Below are 23,109 nucleotides of genomic sequence, written 5' to 3'. Positions count from 1 at the left end.
GCCATTTCGTCTAATAGCCATTTCGTCTATTATCATTTGGTCTAATAGCCATTTGGTCTAATGGTATTTTTTTGCCAATTGGTCCAATAGCCACTTTGTCCACTATCATTACGTCTATTCCCATTTGGTCTAATAGCTAAATGGTCTAAAGGCAAATGGTCTAATAACCACTTGGTCTACTTTCATTTCGTCCATGTTCCATTTGGTCTAACTGCATTTGGTCTACTATCACTTGGTCTAAACTCATTTCGGCTAACAATCATTTGGTCTAATTGCCATTTGGTCTAATAGCCAATATGTCCAATTGCCATTTTGGCTAATCACCATTTCGTCTAATATTCATTTCGTCTAATACGCATACTGGTCTACTATGCTGCACTAGCGCCCTATACGACCCGAGTCGACTCTATTCGCGATTGTGGGCCTAATTAATTACCAATTCTCTTCAACTTCTTGATTTATTTTATCACTGTTGACTAGTGTTGTTCGTCATTGATTACTTTGCAGGAAGTGTTTTCAACCCAAAGGGGGAAGCAATGTGTGTCTTATCGAGGTTATACATACACGATACGGGCGAGGAAAAACGTCATTTTCATGTCAGAATATCACAAATTTCGACCAGCGCTCGCATTGTTTATTTAGATGTGTATTATGTACAAATTTACAAAAAGTGATTAAAGTGCCCCGTTTTGAGGTCTGAATATAGGAAAATTTCAGCTCGCACTGTGATGTTGCATTTACAAAAGTAAAATATGTATCTTCAAGAATTCCTAAACGCAGTCCTTAAAACGCCCGTTTCATGTCAGTATATGGACAATTCTCAGCTCGCGCTGCGCGCTTGCAATCCTCGCATTAGTTATTAATCTAGAGAAATGTTCAGGATTTCAAACAGTGTCAAGACTTACGATTTTATGTGTAAAATAATAGTGGGCCTACATGAAATAAAATGTTTATAAAAAAAAAAAGATCAGCTCGCGCAAGCAAAAAAAAAAAAAAAAAAACGGAAAAAACCCTCTTCGATCCGCAGACAGGGGAATATATAAATGAATGAACATTTTTCGAGCAACAGCCCCCCCCCTGCCCCCATTAGCAAAAGCTAGATCCGCAAAAGGGATGTGTTATAATTATACCCGGCAGGCCTATATACTCGCGACCAAAAATCTACTCTAGTGATTTCAATACCCCCCCTTCCTGTAAACTCCTGGATCCGCGCCTACGTAGTAGTAATTATTTTAATTATGTATATTATTTCTATTATGATTATCCTTATTATTATCATTTTTGTTAATATTAGTAATATGATCATCATAATTATTATTATTAGTAGTACTTGTGAATTTTATTATTATTAATATTATTATTTATTAGTATCATTATGATGATTATCATTCTTATTATCATATCCATTAATTGCTACAGCATGAGTATATCACAAACATTATACTCATCGTTATTGTCAATACTACTAGGCCTACATTTATTTTAGGCGCACGCGGGCTTCTAGCGACGGGAAACAAACAAAAAGGGAGAGGATAGTACATGTACAGGGAAAGAAGATACATGTAGGACAGATCGGGAAGAGCTCTTTTTTTGGGGGTGGGGGGTATATTGATCAATAATATTTCTTTAAAAGGCTATATTGTCTTTCATCTGTTTATCGTATTTTGATATCGGAATACAATATTCTCCTTTCTTTTTTTAAATAAAAATTGAGCGACAAATTAAAATAAAAGGACCCTTTTCCATTTTCCCCATCTTAGTTCCCCCTTTTATATGGGTGTGTGTGCGTTTTAGGGGGGGGGGGGGGTGGGGGTGCCTGAATTGCTGTACCCACTGAATCGACCCTTGCGATAGTAGTTATCATCATAGTTTTTAGGGTTTTTTTAAAACTAATATCATCAATAATTTCAAGGTATTAAAGTCATTTCGCTCCCCTCCTCGGATAACGCAAATTATTTGTATTAGACGAAATGGCTATTGGACCGAATGGCTATTAGACTAAATGGCTATTGGACGATTTGGGAATTGGACGAAATGGTTAGTAGACGATTTGGTTGGTAGACGAACTGATTATTGGACCTAATGGTTGATGGACGAAATGACTATTAGACGAAATGGCAATTGGACGAGTTGATAAGTAGACGATGTGGATATTGGACCAACTGAAATTAGCCGACATGGCTATTGGACCAAATGAACGGTGGACGAACTGGTTAATGGACGATTTGGCATTAGACCAAATGGATTTAGACGAAATGGTTGGTAGACGAAATGGTTGTAGACGAATTGGCTATAGACTAACTGGCTATTAGACTAAATGGCTATTAGACGAAATGGTGATTTGGACGAAATGGGTGGTAGACGAAATGTTGATGGACGAAATGGCATTAGACGAAATGAATGTAGACCATGTGGTGAGTGGACGGGATGGCAGTAGACGAATTGGCAATTTACCCACTATACTACACAAAGATTTTCATTCTTTCATTCATTTGTACTGATTGATTGAATGATTGAATTATTCATGATGTTTAATATAGATTCAGCGGTTCAATCAATTATATTAAGCCAATTGATTGATCAATTGAATGATCAATCAATGGGTTTAATTGATTGATTGATTGATCCATTCATCCATCCACCAATCCATCCATCCATCCATCTGACCGACCAAAGTCACCAAACCACCCTTCCATCTTTCACTCATTCATGATATTTTTTGTAATTGCTATTTGCCTGATAGAGGGGGCACAGCTGTAAACGCTGTTTGCCTACCTTTACACTTGGAGAGCAAAATTTTTCAAAATAACAAGCAAGTTTATGTTTTTTGAAACAGCAAAAAAAAATCCATACGGCTCTAATAAAATATTGCAATGTGCATAGGCCTGCATATACGTGTATATACATGTAGGCTTGTATTTTAATGTACAGTATTGAGCCTGCAGTACTTCCTATGACTTTGCTAATTGCAAATCTACCTAAAGTATAACAATGAAGTTCCTGTTTTGTTGTATGGAAGGTCACCATCCTCTCTAACAATGGGAATCAACTCACCTACATGTATAATTGTACCTTTCAATGACTGTAGGACAGAAATAGTTCATGGATTTGTAGAGCTTTGAAGTTGTCATTTTCAGTTCTCACAATTTACAGTTACAATGAAGTAGACATGTAGCTTGACGTTCAAACACTTTTTCTCTTGGAAAGTGGTCTGAATATACACTAATATGCATTCTTTATGATGGAAAAAGCCAATGTTTCCAAGTACATACATGTATGTACTGCATATTCACTGTATACTGTATACATGTAGGCCCTATTCAGTGTTCACTCATGCATTTATTGATGCAATTTGCATTATCAGATCATGGATGTAATCTGATCAGGTCACAAAGTCATGCGAAAATATGAATGAAAAACAGTTTTGTGGTATGATGGGGAATGTACAGTACTATAATAAATCATCATTAATTTTTTTTTTTTGGGGGGGGTTAATAATGTACTTCACAGAAGAGGAGCTCTCTTCTTGGATTGAGAAAATGCTGTTTTGAGATTGGCGGATCAGTGGGTAATTCTTGTACCATGCTGTGCTTTTTTAGTCAATCAGTTAAGACTAGAAAAATTGTTGTATAGCAACATATATGTATTATGCTCTAATTCATTTTAGAAAGTTCTATGAATAGTGTACAACTTCAAGGTTTTGTATATAGTTGTAGACAGGCATAGATTTTTTTTGAGAAGAAATACACTACTTTAATATATTAGAAAGTATATACACTGTATGAGAATTTTATTTACAGTATGTTAGCTCCATACATACCTTTAATTATAGGCCTTTGGCATGGCATGGCTATCCTAAAAATGTGCTTGAGCATTCAAGGAATTAATACTTCCTACTGGGTTACCGTTGCTGCACCTGGGTGGAAAGTGGCAAATAAAGGCATTATTTATGTTTACAGATGTATTTATAGTCGCTGTTTTTTACTGGAAAATGGAAATTTTATTGGGATTTTAAAATGAACCCAGGTCAGCTGTCGATTACTCTTGATTTAGATTCAAATTTTAAAAGATTATATTTAAATCTGACCGGCCACTATACAGCTAAATCTTGTTTATTATTTACATGTATGCCTGCCATTTAGATTGACTGTATTTCTCCAACGTTAACACAAGGAAAGTCCATACATGTACAATTTTAAGCACATAATCGTGTTCTATGTAAGAAGGAAAACAAGCTGTAAATGAAAGACAACGCTGTACTAATGGATGCAAAAGAGACTGACTAGGGCGGAGGTTGCACTTTACATCATCTGAACAGCCTTCTTGAGTAATTATGCCTTGAAATGGATGGGTCATTAATTAGGAAACATTAGCTTCTCGATGACCCCAGGCAACAGTCGTGGACGACGATGACAAGCACAGACGGAGGAGGCGTTGTGCAGGCTTGGCTTGGAGAGCGAGAGAGATGCAGACAATGTTCGGAGAAAGCATTGGGCTTCCATCGCTGATGTACGGTATGATTCCCTGAACTGGAACAATTTATGTCGATGGATATTTTTGGGGCGATGTCGGCAGTGGATGTACATGTAAGATTGTTTATAAGATTTGTATGCAGGGATGGCGCAACAGGGTTTAACATGGAGCAATATCACTCAGTGTGAATATTTATGTCATTCTAGCTGTGCGAAGCAAAGGGCATCAACTATGTATACTTTGACACAGATCTTTTGCCTCTTTTTGCTCCAGAACATAGGATGTGTGTTTCTTGCTATCAATAGAACTACATGTATGTATCTGCATTACATTCTTCAAATTTACCTGATGGAGTGTATAAATACCGATGACTGTTAATAATTATCAGGCCGAGGCCCTGAGAATGAGGTCTGATTTCATTAAACCTTTTCTGTTCATTGAAATGTTATGTAATGTTATTTATTATTTTTGTTGTCATGTTAATACATGTAGATCATTCACAATATCTTTTAGTATATAGCAAGAAACACTCTAGTCAAAAGCTTAAAATCATTCGAAATTATGGAATCTACCTGTATAAAAGTGATTGTTGATTTTCCATAAATTATGTAGCTGCATCCCATGCAATCACAGTAGTCTGCAAATTCAGACCACTTAACCAACTAGTTTGCATGGTCTGCAAACGCCCGCCACATTATGTGTGTATACATGTAGGCCATCTGATATGACAAAGAGGCTGTTCTCATTAAGCTTTCTAAAACTAGTTTACTGGAAACCGATTCAGGAAACCGGTTTGGAAAATCGCTTTGCTAGCGTTCCCACTTGATAACACGAAAGTGGTTTTAAAAATCACGTCACGTAAAGCGCTCTTGTTGCTATGGAAACGCTCTCAGTGGGACGACACATTTCGCGCGAAATTCGAAACCGCAGCATAGGCATTCTACACCTGTCGTGTGGAGTAGCGCGTTCAAAATGTGCGAAGATCGCTTCCCAAAGAACGGTTGTGTCCTCACAATATGCTAAAACCAGTTTAACGAGGCAAAGCGATCTTAAAAACTACATTGCGAGGTGGTTTTCCAAACTGGTTTGGAAGATCGCTTTCAAGATTGCTTTGACCGTTCTCACTACGCGTTAAACTAGTTTCTACTAAACTAGTTTTAGGAACGTAGTGAGAACAGCCTCTAATACATGTAGACTACATGAACATACTTAACTGCCAGATGTCATTAAATCAATGAGAGGGAAATGTTATATAATGATGAGTGTGACCTTCCTATTGTAACTCTTCAATAAAAGATGACCTTTCACTAGTCATGCACAGCTGAGGCAACATTAGTTTATAAGGACATCAGGCAGGGGCTATTAAAGGGATGATCTGGGCTGAAAAATAAATAAGGCGGTGCTGCACCATCCGGAGTTTGTTCAATCTCGAGATTTTAGCCCCATCGACCCTCTTCGAGATTAATCTCCAGATTCAAGAAAACCTGTCTCCACCATCGCAAGAAGAGCGATTCCTGCTCGAGCAAGGCATCGATGCATTATGGTCTGACGACGTGAATAAATAATCCCGAGTGCGTCTGCACCTGCGAATTAGCGCGATAGTTTATAAAATAGTGCGCTATTTAGCAAATAATCCCAAGTTGACTTGGGATTGCAATCTTGAGATTAATCCTATGAACTAGCGCGATAATTGCATATCCATTACAAATAATCTTGAGATTGTTCCTATCGGGATAGTTTTCCGGATCAGAAATAGAGCGCTAATTTGAAAACTCGGGATGGTGCAGACGACTCTATAGAGCAAAATTCACAGAGTAAAATACTGAAAATTTCATCAAAATTTGATTGGAAATAGTGAAGTTATTGAATTTCAAATTTAAGCAATTTTTTGTGAAAACAGTTATATCATTGGTGGGCCGATGATGTCACATCCCCACTTTCCTTTTTCTTATGTTATTACACGAAATCATAATTGTTTCATTTTTTCATACATGTACATGTGTAAATGATGTGTCTCTAGTATGATGCGTCGTTGATGCATCATGGTCCAGTGGTTCTGACTCCCGCCTTTCAAACAGAGGGTCGTGGGTTCGAATCCTAGCCATGGCATGTTTTCCTTCAGCAAGAAATTTATCCACTCTGTGCTGCACTCGACCCAGGTGAGGTAAATGGATACTGGCAGTCTGATATAATTCCTCAAATCTGTGCGCAACAGAATCGGTAGACAAGCTTAGTCGGGGTAATAGAGCGCCTTGAGAACCTAGCAAGGTGGATACAAATCCTATAATCATTATGATGAAATACATGTACAGTGTATTAATGTTGCAGCAATAAATGTAAAATGTACATGTAGACCTACATGTATGTCTTGGAGCGTACAAACCATATTATTGCTACAGTGTGTACGCTATATAGCACAAAGGAGAAAAATAAAATAGGGCACAAAAATATCCAAGGCCAATCAATGATAGAGGCATTGAAGCCTAGAAATCAATAGGACATCAAAATGAATGGCCTTGTCTGCAATCCTAGTGAAGGTAATGGAGGTTTATGATATTTTTTCTTGTGAATGGGCTCGAATGTCAAACTTTACATTGTAGCAAATTCTGGCTGATGAAAGCCACCATACGATGATGATTAACAAGAATACATTAATATTTGTTTGTCATTCTGAATGATACAGACCCATTCATCAAAAATAATTGCATGGATCAGTTCTTTTGGTATGCTAAACTTGTGCACATCTTTTTCATAAGCATTCACGTATGAAACTGGTGTAAAACGAACTTGCTCATCTGTGTAATTTCTCCGCTAATTCCATTTCCTTCCGAACAAGGCAAGTTGTCGATTACTTCCTGTACGCGTAAACTCCGCTAAACTCATATTGACGACTGAGATTGACATATTTGTAAAACTATGATGAAAGCCAGATTACCAGTGTTTACAATGTCATAGGATGCAAAATAAAAACATCCTCTTCTTTGAGGTAGGGGAATAAACTGAAGGCCTTCAATCAAGAAATTTCAGGAAGCCTGATTTAATTTCTGAAGCTTAAAAGGACACAAAATCATGATAAAGTGCAAGCAAGCTATACACCAATTTCTCTCCTGTTGGTAATGAAAATTAATGATAGCTTGATTTATCTAGAGTGCTTTTTGCCAGAGGATACAAAGTGTGAACTCCGGCTGTAATAATAATGGTCAATGTTGATTTGAATAAATAGAGAAAAATAAAACTAGCATAATGCTGAAAACTTCATCAAAATCGGATGTACCGGTACACCAAGAAAGTAACATGACATTTTACAATTAAAGTTTTGCTAATGTTCTTATATAACAGTGATATGCACAATTCATTGACATGCAACTGAGACAGGCGATGATGACCTTCACTCACTATTTTGATGTATAACTTCATAAAAATGAACATATTTTGAGAGAAAAGCACTTTAGTTCCTTGGTATTATTGTATGTGGAGCATTGTGGCCCAGTGGATTAGTCTTCGGACTTTGAAACAGAGGGTCGTGGGTTCGAATCCCAGCGATGGCGTAATTTCCTTCAGCAAGAAATTGATCCACAATGTGCTGCACTCAACCCAGGTGAGGTAAATGGGTACCGGTAGGAAGTAATTCCTTAAAAAGCTGTGTGCGCTATGAACGCCTAGCTTAGCCGGGTAATATAGGAGCGCCTTGAGCACCTAACAAGGTGGATATGTGCGCAATATAAATACATGTACCCTATACTACTTAGTGGATTAATGTGTTATCATTCAAGTGGGGCTATGCTCAGGATGTTGCATTATGGGCTAGGAACCTGGCCAGATTTGAGAAGTTGAGGACTTGAGATGGTGCAGTGCTATGCAAGGCTACTGTTTTATCATTGCTTTAAAGGGGAAGTTCACCCTGACAAAAACTTTATTGTAAAAATAGCAGAAAAAATAATAAAAAATATTGCCGAAGGTTTGAGAAAAATTCATCAAATAATTAAAAAGTTATTAGAATTTCAATTATTTGATTTGTGACGTCATATGCGAGCAGCATTCCTACATAGCGAATGGTAAAAAATCAATGAAATGTCATTTTCTCAGAAAATTGAAAATGGTTTTCACTGTACCTTTTGTATATCAATAGACAAATCATTTCACACCCGACCTTGAATAGAAAACAAAATTAAGTCATCAGGAACCATGCAAAATTTGAAATTCATGCATTTTATATTACATAACAGATGGGGCAGCTGCTCGTTTATGACGTCACAAATCCAAAACTTTGAACTCTAATAACTTTCTTACTCTTTAACGGATTTTCATCAAACCTTCATCAATATTTTTTACTATTTTTTCTGCTATTTTTGCAACGAAGTTTTCTTCAGGGTGAACTTCCCCTTTAAAGTGTATGAGACTGACTGAGCATTATAAAACTCTGTCCTATTTTTACTCAAAAAGTTGAGTCGCCCCTCCGTGTTGCCCCCCTGCTTCAATGGGAAGGGAAGTGTTTAATACAGCTCAGAGAAGTACTGATTTACCTCAGAAGAGCTCCCGATATTCTTGAGGAACCACAACTGTTTGTCCCAGACAGACATTTGTTCATTCAGTCAATGAACATGAATCAGCTTTAATGTTATTCTGATAGTTGGTCTTTAAATAGAAGAGGTTGTTTCGGGTCATCAACTGTTATTGACAAATGTGGATGGATGCGTTCAATTACACTGTAACCGCGTACATCAGTGGGAGTAGATTCGTAGAGATTATACAGGTACGAAGCAGGAAGTTCCCGTTTTATCTAAAATCAAGGGGACATCATCTTCTTGTTTTTTGGTTCTATGGGTAATCAATGTACTCCTGTAATATTCCCAGCTCTGTTTCTCAATTTTTTTAACTCCTTTATTGTCGAAGGAAGACTACATTTATCTCATAATAGGCATACACAATTACACATTTGGTCTGACTCGATCGTCAGATTACCCGGTAAATAATCAGGTATTTTGAGCCGAAACAGGTTATGGCAGTTTGACGGCTATTCTGATGATATAGTCGGTCTGTAATATGTGTACACGGAGGGTGAAGTTTTATTATGCATGGCTTTGTGCACAACTTAATAACACAACCAATGTCATTTTTTGTGCTATTAAAAGTAAGTACCATAAAGTATTCCCATTATTCATATTCATGGTAGTGAACTTTGTATAAACCCTAAATCAATCTTCATAAACTATAACAAACTTTACATTCAAATACATTGCACTTGTCAACAAAACTGTAATTTCATTCTGAAAGATCAGATTTCAACTTTAGCTGATTGGAATGCAAATTATTGAGAATTCGTTTTTTAAAAGCAGAGATCATGACAGTTGTGCTTAATTCATTATGATGTTATGATTCGTTTTTTGTTTGTTTATATTTATGCTGATAAAAAAAAAATGGTTAGTAGATTTTTGTCTTTTTGTGAAAAATAAAAGTCGCTTGCCTCTGCATTTCATTTGAATGCCTCATATTCCACTGACCAATATTTACTGAGCTTTGGACATTGCAGAAGTTATCGCTTGTTTCATATAGTCTGTCCGTTGAAGAGAATACAGGGGAGCGTTTCATAAAAGGACTTGTCAGATGTTTTATCCGACAAGTCCTGTTTATCAGACAGTTACTATAGTAACAGTGCTACTTAACCAATCAGAATCCAGGAAAGTTGTCAGATCTGACAACTTGTCGGACGAAAATATTGATGAATTGCCCCCCCCAGAACCTCTGCTACAGTACAGAGTAATTGAAAGTGATAGCAATTATTTAGAGTGCAAGGCAAGGGTGTTTGCCATTAATGGTTGTTTCCAATAAAGAAGTGTTTATTATAGGTCGTACAAGTTCAGTTTGCATCAAGGCTGTATAGCTGGGGTGGATACATGATTTTCCAAAGGAGGGCATTTTTTAACAGAAAAAAAACAAGGCTTCATAAAAAAATGTCTTCATTCCCAATTGATGGTGTATGTTAAGAAAAAATTGACAAGCAAAAAAGGGAGGTCCTCCTTTGTATATTCATGACATATTCTCCTAATACATGTAGATATTTGTTATGACTCTCAAGGTGGGAGGGGGGGGGGGTGGGCTGGACGACACCTACCTGGATTTATGACATTCATCATACACATGTACAGAAGATCAAACATTCATATTTTTGTTCAGATAACCAGCATATTTAGGTAGGCATTATGCATGTTCAATCATTTTGGTGGGGCAGTGTCTGTATAGGTTTAGGTACATGTACAGCGTACACCACTTTCAGGCAATTATTAATATTGTGAAAGTTGCAGCAGGCTCACAAAAATACACTGTACAAGAAGGATTGAATTAAACCATGGGTTTGAGAGAGAGAACATATATTATTTTTAAGGCAGGACTTAAAAACTTTTTTTTTACATAACATGTAGGTCCCTACATGTTATGTAAAAAAACCAAGTAGGAAAAAACCTTTATTTTTATCAGTACATCCCATTCCCCCAACTTTTATTCTACAATACATGGGTAAGTCAGGCTACGAGTACTGCCTTATTTTTCGAACTGGTTTCCATTTGTATTTGAAGTAATAGTTAACTTTGAAAGTATTGTTTGATTTCACTGAAATAATGATACGTATCTGTAGGCCTACCCAGAAATGAGATACAATAAAAATCATATCCTCTTCTGTGGTTTCTCAATGCATGAATGTTGTCAGAACTTCCCTCATGATAGAGTGATACAGCATAATGCATTTACACTATCAAAGTCCAAGTAATTTAAAGATAAATTCCAGTTTTGGTAACGATCTGAAAATGACTTTTTACAGAATCTAATATAATGACCACCCAAGTGTTTGTTTGTATGAATAAAAAATATGTGCCAAAGGATTCTGGAAGAAATTGTGTAATTGCAGAGAAATCAGCAAAATAAGCGCGGATTCGGTCACTTCCGTCGGGTCTTTATTCCAGCAATAATAATACACTGTCCCACGTGTGCCTATCTGTGTTGGTTATCTTCAGTGTGAACATTTTCAGCGTAGATTTCAAGATTTCACAAAGTTCAGTTTATGTAACTGTACCAGATCTAGATCCTCGATGATATACTGACAATTAAGCATTGTTTTACAGACTTTGGCATGAAATCAGTGTTTACTGCAACTACTGGCATTTCTCTTTAAATGTGCGTAGTCCTGAAAAGCCAGACATGAGATAGAGGAATGTGGCAATAATCATTGGTGATTACACTTTATTAGTCATGAATTATATGTGGCAATTGTCATAAAGATATAGAATCAATCATTTGTATCCTGTATCAAAGTGAATTATGAATCCATCTACTTCTTTCCAATTGATAATTTACTACATGATCTGATTCACCCTAAGTTACTCTTCTTGGAATTTGCCATTTTTTTATGGCCTTTCTCGCAGAGCTGGAATGCGTGTTTAACTGCATGTACATCGCTTCTAATAAATGAACAGGTAGATAAAAAGGAGGAAAGCGATCGGGGCCCCTTTCACAAAGTCTTGAAATAGGTCAGTTGCAGCTCAGGAAAGCCATCTATATCATTATTTGGGTGTGGAAGTGATACCATATTTTGTTCCCTGACTTCCCTTATGGCCTCGTGTACTTGACTTTCCGAAAGTCAAATATTCACTCGGGTTGAATTATTTAGACAAGATTAATGTGTTCCTGTTCATAGTCGAATTTCCCTGAAGTGAAACATATTTCTGCGGGCCCAATTCAACTCTGTACCTGTGAGGACCAGTACTTGTACCCATTTGCACAAGATCTGAAATATTTTAAAGAACAACTTATAATGCATTCTTGATGATGATGTGACTTGTTTTAGCGGGGATTGATTGCAATTGTTTGTTAAGACAGGACCCAGTCTTACTCATCGGCCGATATTTGATCATACCAGCAAAGTTGTGAGCTACTTTGTCAGTTATCAGTGCTTAGGAGGATTTCCATCTGCACATGCAGGGTTCATTCTGCTCATTTTTTGACAAATTATCAGGAAATTCCTGAAGCTACAGGTATTCTCATGCTGAAAAGTCAGGGATTTGTTTTCTTCTTGAAAACCATGGAAAATTGATTAGTCAAAATATTTTTTTTTTAACAAGCTGTGTTCCAATCCTATAGGTATATAAAATTTAAGAAGAGTGTAAAGCCCTACACTTCTGGATCAATAATTATTCAAAGAAATTTACTTTTTTCTTCTTGTGGAAGTCATGGTGGAAACCATGAAATTCAGGGGAGTTTTTAATCATTTTTAAAAAGTGCATCAACCTTTGTTTTATAGTCGGGTGGAAATCTCTCCCAAAAGGTAGGGGGACAAGCAAAAAATATGAATAAAAAAATAACACCCCAAAGTTAAGGTCATTTCGACGAAATTAATTTGACAAGCTAAAAAAAAGAAGGAAAAAAGTAAGGTCATCTCGTCCTTAGGTACATGTTTTATTTCGATTTTGAATGATGTATTTCTTCCAATCATAAAAGACAACAAATAGTAAGGGGGACATTTGATATTGTGTCCCCTCTACTATTTGGAGTAGGGGGGACACGTCCCCCCTGTCCCCCTAGGATTTCCGCCCATGTATAGTTGATCATGGTCTCATCCCCTCCTATATTTTTGACAAACAATCCTGTTGTATGTTTCATTTCTTCTTATCTTTCTTTTTATCTCCAGGATGATGATTTGCTGAAGAGTTCAGTTTAGGATTGACAACGGACAGAGCTTTCGAGTACGGATACTTCCATCTTGACAGGTTTTCTCTTCACCACATAGACCGAGCCTACTTTCACCATCTGAGTCCTGCCTTCATGATCCTGAGGAGAGGCGGCTAGGACTGCGAGACCAGGTGAAGCATGCGGGAGAGAGCTCGCAGCAAAATGGCAACCCTTGATGCTGGAGGACACGTAGAACATGGATCTGGGCGGTCGCCCGGTAACCGATCCATCCAGGACCGGCTCGGCCTAGCCGCCATGCAGCCCTTCCCGTCCATCCGACGCATCCGTCGGCTCTCTGTGCACGACCGGTCCAACAGCGATTCCAACCTTGCGCACCCAGACCTGCAGCGGAGGACAGGACCCCAGTCGACACTGGTGGTCAGTAAGAATGAGATTATCCTCGGAGGGGAACATGGGGACAGCGCAAGCGTCAACGTGTCTTGGGATATCCGGGAAGATGTTGGGTCACAAGACTGGATTGGTCTTTATCTTATAGGTAGGTACTGGTCTGTCCTTAGGGCTGTTATCCTCTTGTAACCCAATGCAAGATTACTTTATTTCCATACATGTTGATTTTTATGTAGGACTACAGGAGTCCTTGTAGACAGTTGTTTTTCCCGCTTGGCCACATTGATAACTGCGTCAACGAATTTGATTGATCATTCTCATGGAATGGCACAATCAGGCCTACTGTATCTGGTCTCTAAAAACAGTAGTGCGGTACCCTGAAAAAAGTGATAGCAACTTTTATCTGCATTGGGAATATCCTTCTAATTTTCTTACTTTAATCTATACACAAATCGTCCAATCTGTTCATATCTCCATTTGCAAATGAGTTGGAGATCAGGAATCTCAATGTGAAGTCTTACGTTAGTCACGTATGGAGAGGTGGGTGGATACAACATTTGTCACAAAGGCCATGCAGTGGAACACAGAGAATTCAATCCAGAAATCATGTCAATAGAACAGAAAATCAACTTTTATTGGAGACGTAGTTGTTTGCATTGGCCTATAAGGACATACATGTAGTCTGCAGGCACAGACCCTGATTGAAACTTTGATCAACAAGTGGGTCTCCATTCAAAGACTAGCACATACGAAATTTGCTGTTTCAATTCTGAGCTAGAGGGCCTTCAGTACACAAGGCATGAGTTGGCTGCATATTCAGACCCTAACTCGAGTGAAGGGTTTGCACAGCAGACTAATGAGGACGTGACAACCTGCCCTGACCCTGTGGCTTTTATTGCACAAGGTCATTGGTTGTGTAGTCCCTGAGGTACAATAAAAATTACTATGCCTAAATGTTTGAAGCTACAAGAATTTCATACAAAGTTAAAGCAAAATTGTTTGCTAGTAATATCAATTTAGACAAATCAAGTGTTTCAGAAATTCACTTTCATCCCCTACTCTATAATGATCATAATCAATACAACTACAACATTACAAAGTGAAATCAACTCCGTGGTAAAATAGGCTGCATTTATGCGACCTCAACCCAGAATCATGATTTGAATCATGATTTGAATCATAATTCAAAACAGCAACATGAATCACAATCCAACAGAATCAGCGTTTATACGACCATCTTTCGAATGCTGTTTCTCCCTGAATTCGGGCCGATCCAGTGCGCATCACAGTGCGCAGTTTGACCCAGGAAGTATAGGTCAACATTTTCGCGCGTGTTTCTAACTTCAAGTCGGCTGCTAGATTTTTGCTGCCGCCCGAGCTAACGCGCGATCGTTTGTGCAACGTTTACTCGGCTTCCGAAAAATAAATCTTTTACTTCCAGAATTCCGTGTATTGTACCTCGTATTGTTTTTGTTTACTTGTATTAAATCTTGTCGGTTCATCGAAAATGGTGTTCGGTAGCCGTAGTACTGGGCACGAATTCTGTTAATTTTGTCTCGACAGGCGGTGCCACATCTCCGTAGAAATCCCTCCCTCGCAAGCGCCGCCGGTAAGGGATGCTTTTGCTTCAGGCCAAAGCACAAGCAGAGCCCTGAGTTCGTCGTCAGTCCAATTTGTGCCTTTGGAACTTGAAGATATGATTGATGAAAACAATGAAATATACAAATGATGCTACAGTACAACCCCGGGGGTACAATACACAGAATGATAATTCCTAAATGCACGTGACAATTGGCATATACCGGTACTAGTACACTGGCAGTACTGCTACACGAAAATTAACCTGCACGAAACACAGCGCGCGCCTTTGAGTCGAACCCGGAAGAAGCACGACACAATGACGTCATAGAATCATGATTCAAATCACGATATCGTTTATACGACCTTTTTCGTTCGTGATTCTACAGAAACGTCTTTCCAAACGCCCCTTTTTCCGTGTTTCATGTTTGTGATTTGAAAGACGTTTATTTCCACTTTCGACTAAACGCAATCGTGATTCTGCAGAATCGTGATTTGAATCATGATTCTAATCATGATTCTAGGGTAAAAAAGTGTCGTATAAACGCACCCATAGTCTTCTGAATAATGTCACCATCAGTTTGTAATTTAAGTTAGATATTAATGGTAATCATCATACAGGTGGCAGTTGCAGGTGTTCAGCATGCTATTTGATATCTCCTGGTTTTCCTTGCATACATGATATTATGGAGCAATAACAATTTTCAAAACAAATTCTCAACAATGGATCTTTTGTTTTAACATTTCAGTGGGGAAAAAAAATAAAGTCAGTTTCTGATGAAGACTTGCATTAGTTGATTATCTTTTACAATGAGAAAACAGTCCCTGATTAAACTTTAAATACTTACTTTCTCAAATACTTTTGGAATTAAAAGAGGAAACATGATTTACATGTAAATACAGTCAGATAAAAACAGCAAAAAGTTAAAAGTTTTGACTTCTGTCAATGTTTTATGCTTTTAGCATAGGGCATGGCGATGGCATGATTAGGTATGTATATCCGTTTTTTATTTTATGAGTTTACACTTGCCCTGTAATAATACCGAGAATTATATTGTAAGTCTGCTGTGCAAACCCTTCACTCGAGTTAAGGGTCTGAATGTGCAGCCTACTCATGCCTTGTGTAAACAGCAAGTTTTGTATATGTGCTAGTCTTTGCACGGAGACACAAATTTCAATCAGGGTCTGTGCCTGCAGACTAATTGTCAATCAGGGCAAAAATATGGAGATAAATCATGATAAACAGGTGAACTTTCAGCCTTCTCCGTGGTCATTCGCTCAGTTGCCATGGCAATCACTCTGCTTGTGATTGTTTATTTAGGGTTTTGGGATGTAGACCTATTTCCTATAGACCTAAAATGTTTTGAAGAAAAATACATGTTCATGAAGGTGAATTTTATAAGTTATATTTTCCAGAATTGCAAGAAAGCACTGTAAGTAAAAGACAGAGATGGATGAAAGAGTATACGAGTGATACAAAGACATAGGAATAGAGAATATGAATGGCAGAGACAATACTGCAACTAAAATAGAAAAGACAATACAGAAATAAAGCAATATGATTCATGATATAATGTATAAAGTGAACTGAGGGAAATCAAAATTACAGTAATTCAATATCCGCCTATCAAGCATTAATAAATTTTTTTAGGATAAAATGATACCCCTTTCATAAACCCAATTAAAGTGAATTAGGCGGCTAATAGCAGCATAATTTGGTCGTAAAATTGGAGGAGGACAAGAGTTATCCGCATTACTCTGATGCTGCTATTATCCGCATAATAGCGGCATCGGGATAAGATTTTGAGTTTATGAACGCATTTCCAAATAATGCGGATAATTGCCATGGTGCGGTCACAAGGTCACCCTTTTCCAACACAACCGCATCGGAGGGGGCGTGTCCAGTTGTCATGGCGATTATCCGCCTTTTTCAGGACGGGCGCTCGTAAAAATAATGCGGCTTATTTTCAGAGTTTATGAACGCAATTTTTATTGAATTATCCGCATTAATCTTAGGCGGCTAATTGGAGGATAGGTTTATGAAAAGGGTATAAGTTTGCCCAACACACATTAGCCAAAAGCAAAGTATAGAATTTATAGCAATGTCATCAGTGGCACTGAGATCAGGCCAGATTAGACACAATGGCCTGTATTCTGAAGTCGGGTTTACCTTAGACCATGATCTAACTCTGTGCTAAATATATGGGAAGCCAAAAGTGTCGAAATATTTATTAAGTTGTACGTTTCTTATGTTTATTGTGCTCTTTACTGATTCATTGATAGTGAAGACAATCATCTAGTTTATACTTCCTAGACAATTATGAATGATTTGAGAGCCAAATGAGCTGAAATATGATATACATGTACATGTACATGTATCTACTGTTATTGATTTATGTAACATTTGGCTATCCGTACTTAAACCACAACTTTAAACCCGAGTTTAAGTTAAACCCGACTTCAGAGTACAAGCCTTGTATATCTAACAGGCTGACTATAAACAAACCTGGCTTTATCTGCCTTTGATCATATTATTTGTTGATTTTAAGTCTGGTGTTGGGCTTGGTGTTGGTGTTGTCATTTGTATTGCTTCCCCTTGCTCCAAAACTTATTCTGAGTTTGTAAAACTGATCCAGATCAAATTAATGACATCTCAAAATCTAGTGGGTGACTTTTCGGGACCAACTTCATCTTAATGTATGTTTAGTGTTATAATAGTGTAAAAATTGACCTAACACCAACACCAAAAGGTCAACACTGAACTTGAAATCACCCAATGGCATTGAAGGCAGAGACAATTTGTACATAGGTAATGTCTTCATTTGATAGTTTTATTATAGAGAATCAGTGTTATCCAAGTATGGGAATGATGTGAATGTTCAGCATTCACAGCTTTCCAAAAAACTTAATATTGGAATTCTGACAGGTTCTTGTTTGTGATGCAATGGGCCCCGTCTTACAAAGAGTTACAATTAATCCAATTAATCGTAACTCATTGGAAATCCATCAGTGTCAAAAATTTCTAATAGAAAATTTGCAAAATGTCTTTTGTAAACAAAAGAGAACACACCTAATTGTCAAAAAATCAATGAATTTATGGATATAGATTCATATTAACTAGAATTTTTTTGAACAAACCTGCATTTTATATGTTGAATTTGCTGGCTTTCCATAACTGCGATTGATCGGATCAATTACAACTCTTTGTAAGACAGGCTTCTAGTCTATGAAGGAGGAGGGTGCCTCGTCTGTTTGGCAAATGCATGCATGAAAAGTACAACACAGATAATAATGTGACTGATATTTCATGGTTGGTTATCCTGTAGCCTCCATTCTTGCACACATCTGAATGTTGTTTTTTTAATGATTTATTGATGTGTGCCCTGAAATGACCTTATCAAACTTCCTTTTGAAGGAAGTGGATATGGTATTCTTTATATCCAGGGTAAAGTCTGCAATGTACTTTGACACGGTGCAGAATTCTTCATTGACACGGTGTGGAACTGAATAGCTCAGAATCTGTAATAAGTTTGCTGCCCTCTGTTGGTCCTTTAGTACAGTCTGTCACAGTCTTTTTATTATCCTAATCCTCTCTCTCCTTATGTGTGTCTATCCATCCTCTTATCCATCCATCCTTTCATCATCTGTCCGTCCTCCAATCGTCCTTCCATCCATCCATCCATCTTTTCATCCTCTGTCCGTCCATCTCACTTTACAAACAACTAGGAGGCCAGTATGAATTGTGAGCCAAAGTTTTTTTCTTAAAACTTGCTTTATTATAAATAATATCAAGCATTTATCCTTTATAAATATAATGTGATCTGCATTCTTGAGAAACCCATTTCGCTCACCACACTCCAGCCATTTTGAAAAGGCACGTTTAAACTGCATGAGCTGTGTTTTAACACCCGTAGATTGGCCAAACTTCACTAATCAATAGCTCTGTGCTAAAGATATTAATGGCGCCCTCTATAATGACATCAGAACACCTGTTTTCAGAGGAACACAACCTTTATGATCCATTATCACTTGTTTCCCCATTATGCACCATCATATTCAGATTGGCAGATCATATTCTTTCCTCATGGATTTGTTTTTATTTCTTTTAAATCAATGACATTCATATGGCCCATACATGTACCTTGCCCAAACTCAGAAAGAGTCGTGGTGGATTTAAAATCAACACATGAAGCTTCATTACAAATTTATGTCTTTCAAGTCCCTGCCTTTATAGAACCCAGTCAAAAAACTTGGTGCAGATTGAATTATTTGTTTCAGAGAGCCCCAGAAAATTTTCATATGACTGATTTTGATATTTAGAACACTTTTTACACATATAGATAGACATCTGTTTTATAATTGTTTTTGGAACAGACGGGGAGGGGGGGTAACATGAAGAGATACACTATTAATAATAGTACAGAAATTGTAACTTTTTCTACACAGTTTTCCATAGACTTCAATTTACGCTTAATCTAATACTCTCTAAAGTCTAGGGAGACTATGGGAGAGGTCACAGTAACCTTTAGATTATCATGTCTGCATGACTTGTAAATTACAAGTGGGACCTCCAGAACGCTTGGATAGTGCGTTAAACATACAAAATTGTGTGGTTTAAAGTTCTTTAATTGATTGTGGTAATCATCAAAATTAAAAACTTCAAAGTAACCTTGAAGTTTAAAAACTGTGTGTGAAGCTTTTGATGCAAAGAGTCAAGTCATTGCTTTTGAGACACCATAGAGTTTAGATACTTCTTTTGAATATAACTTTTGATGCAATGTATAAACTGCATTTGGGACACCTGGAAGTGTAGAAACTTCATGTGAACCTAACTTGGGAAACCTTTGAAATATATAAACTCTGTGTGAACCAATCCTTTGATGCGAAGAGTCATGTAATTGCTTTTGGGACACCTTGTAGTGTTTAGAGACATTCAACTGTCATGTTTTGAAGTGGGTTTGGATCCAGGCAGGAAGGAAGGAGTAATGTGAGTCAGGTTTGTAGCTAATGTCATGCCCAGGAGGTCTATCATCCTACAAAGTCTCATCCTTTATATTATACCGTTCAGGGGTCCCCGTAACACAATAGTTAGCGATTATCGTACACTTGATTTTTCATGATTAATTGTACATGCATACATTGTAGTCAGTGCATTCAATACAGGGCCCCTTGGTCGAGCAGTTCTTGTAACTGAAAGGGCTACCCTGTTAAAATAAAACGACAAATAGATAATCATAAAGAAAGTTCCACAATGATTGCTAAGGATTGTGTAACAGGCTCCAGATGAAAGCTTGATGTATTTGAGAATACAAGTGGGAGATTGCATCAGTGGTGCCCTTAAATGTACATCCTGGGGCTCATTTCATGTGGACTCAAAACTGTGGTAAATTTGCCATTATATCAACTACCATGGTAACAGGACTCCAAAGCCAATCACAATCAAGGTTTCCATGATATCATAAAGGCAAAGTTATAATGATGGTGTTTTTTTTCTTTATGGAACAGGCCCCTGATCAGACAAGGGTTTTTAGGGCAGTTCAGCTTTAAACCAAATCTTTCTCTGCTCAGAATGTTCCAGTGCCACTGACAGGCATCCATCTTTATAAAAACCATTGAAAACGGGACTACTCTCTGTTCATGTACACATGTTATGCCACCTCATTGAATTTCCAAATTTGTTTTAGGAATTATAAATCAGTTGGACAGTCTTGTTCAATATTGCAGAGTTACAATAGTTCTGACAGGATATAGCTAGTGCATTTGTAAGATTCATTAAAACTGAATGGGGATATCCCTCCAAATTGAGATACAAGGTCTTTCACAAGCATCTACTTTTTACCATCAGGACTTGTCACTGTTCAGAACAAAATGTGCTCCCCCCTGATACCACGGACCTACCAAAGCTGTGTCTCTCTTCCCTACTGCCTAAATCTGCAACATTAGAAAAGCTTTAACATTGTAATGAATGGTGTTTTTCCAGGGCTTCTTAATAGGTTTCCTGGGCTCTTTTTAGTATTTTGGGGGTGAAATCATCCCAAGCCCCCATGTGATTTTTCCCCTGGAAGGGGCGTTTAATTTTGTAAGGACGAACAGCTTGAAGAAATAGTCACACACAAAAAGACACTTGTCACAAGTGTCATCAAATGCAGAGATTGAGTGATACGAAGTGGGTCCTTTTGTCAATTAATAAATAGTGATGATAGACAACATGATTTTGTTATTTGTTTTCAAGATGTAATCCATTTGTTTCTTTAATGAAATTAGGATTAGAATTTCCTTTTTGAAAATAAATTGGACCATGTGTTTTCCATTTAATGAAAAAATAAGATTTTTATAGACAAATTCCAGGGAAAAGAATTAATGTAGTGAAGTACATATTGAAGCATGTCTTGTCTTCCTGGAGGGGAGGGGAGGGGAGGGGGGGGGGTGAGAATACTTTGAGTATAATATATAAAGCAAAAAAAAAGAAAGAGAAAAGGAATAAAAGAGCTTGTCCCCACCCTAAAGTTTCTGATTTTTTTGTTTCCAGGTGTACCTCAGGTCATTCTTGATGTCATCTTTTTGCTGTTTTATTATTATTTTTTGTTTCAGGTCTGGAACAATGTATAGATTGCAAGGTTTCCTGAGTTATCAGAGCTTTGATTTGTAAACTGTCAATAAAAAGGACTACTTGTTGGCCTATGTGTAAATACAATAATGATGTTTTCACATTTGTGTGAGATTGAACATATACCCCCCCACATAAAATGACTGCTCTCTCCGAGTGGGAACACTTTTGACGATACCTTTGGATCACTTTAAAGAGACAGCAAGTCTTTGTACTGGTTACGTGTACTAGCAATCCCTAAACAATAAAATGGAAGAATTATTTTTCATTACTGGAATGGAACATCATGTATGCTGAGCAACTTTTTGGTGATATTACAATAAAACATTAAAGTTTAATTGTCTTTTATTTGATTTGTTCAGGATGGGTTGATAATACCGAATTTGATTTTTGAGTACCTTTTAGCTAGCAAGGTCTCTCTCGAGGCAGACAGGCTACATGTAACTGTCAAACCTTTGATAAAAGAGAGAGTTTACATGTGAAATAGGAGGAAGGATATTAACAATGAGTCACATCAATTGACAGGAGCTCGCTTTCGGCTCTGCAATTCTCATTCCACAACCCAGAATTAAAGGACAATTGATCAGGGTTTAAATCGTGCCATTATTTGGGGAACTTTGACCTGTCCATAGTCTACAGATGGGGGAGGTAGGGGGGGGGGGCACTAGATACCTACAGGTATTTACCGTAGCGAAGTTGAAAGTGGGGGGGGGCTGTATTTGTTTTAGGCGTACACTCAACAAAAGTGATACTTGATATAAGTTACAGATTGGGGGCTTCGCAGAACTAAAACTCTGTTTTTAAACTGGGGTCTCGGGGAAAGTCTCTGGAATTGATGATTACTGAAGGTACAATGCCTGGAAACTTGGTTCTGTATTAAATTTGATGAAAATGAAATGCATTGTAAGGCGTGCCTGAGATCTTATTTGATAGGCTACACAGACATGGGGGTAGAGATCCATTCTTGACACTCCTAGAGTATACTCACAGTGGCTCTTTGGCATCACAACATGTCTCTATCGCAATTGCGAAAAAGGAAGGCAAATACAAATTTGATAAGGGTCTGTGGAATTGAACATTTTTTTGTTCCTGAATTCAAAATGGCACTGAAAGTAAGGGCTGAAAAAGCCATGGCACAAAAATGTATCACACAATGGTACAAGTACATGTAATAAAATAAGGCATAAGTAATACTTACACTCAAATGCTTTTGAGATTTTTCTGATTCTGGTAAAATAAAAGTGATTGACTTTGGTTTTTAAAAAAATCTTGTTTATTATCAATTCATATCCATTTTTATACCGGTACCTAAAACCATTCAATTTTGAGCCTATATATTAAACTTTATCTGAGAGAGAGGGATGATTGAAATTGATTTGCATTCC

The 23,109-nt window shown here is 37.4% G+C and overlaps 1 protein-coding gene across 3 annotated transcripts in view; it reads left to right on the top strand.

Annotated features, from left to right (window-relative positions):
- LOC121426035 (E3 ubiquitin-protein ligase HECW2-like) overlaps positions 1 to 23,109 on the top strand; it is a 113,557-nt gene that overhangs the window by 7,476 nt on the left and 82,972 nt on the right. For all 3 annotated transcript variants that reach the window (XM_041622167.1, XM_041622166.1, XM_041622165.1), the window contains exon 2: positions 13,151 to 13,687. In XM_041622167.1, the coding sequence (XP_041478101.1) occupies positions 13,330 to 13,687 (358 nt within the window). In that variant the 5' untranslated portion in view covers positions 13,151 to 13,329. The remainder of the gene's footprint in view (positions 1 to 13,150; positions 13,688 to 23,109) is intronic.

Source organism: Lytechinus variegatus, chromosome 13 (assembly GCF_018143015.1).
Source record: "Lytechinus variegatus isolate NC3 chromosome 13, Lvar_3.0, whole genome shotgun sequence".
Classification (NCBI taxonomy): Eukaryota; Metazoa; Echinodermata; class Echinoidea; order Temnopleuroida; family Toxopneustidae; genus Lytechinus; species Lytechinus variegatus.
The sequence above is the reverse complement of the archived record's forward strand: the minus strand, read 5'-3'. Positions and strand labels throughout refer to the sequence as shown.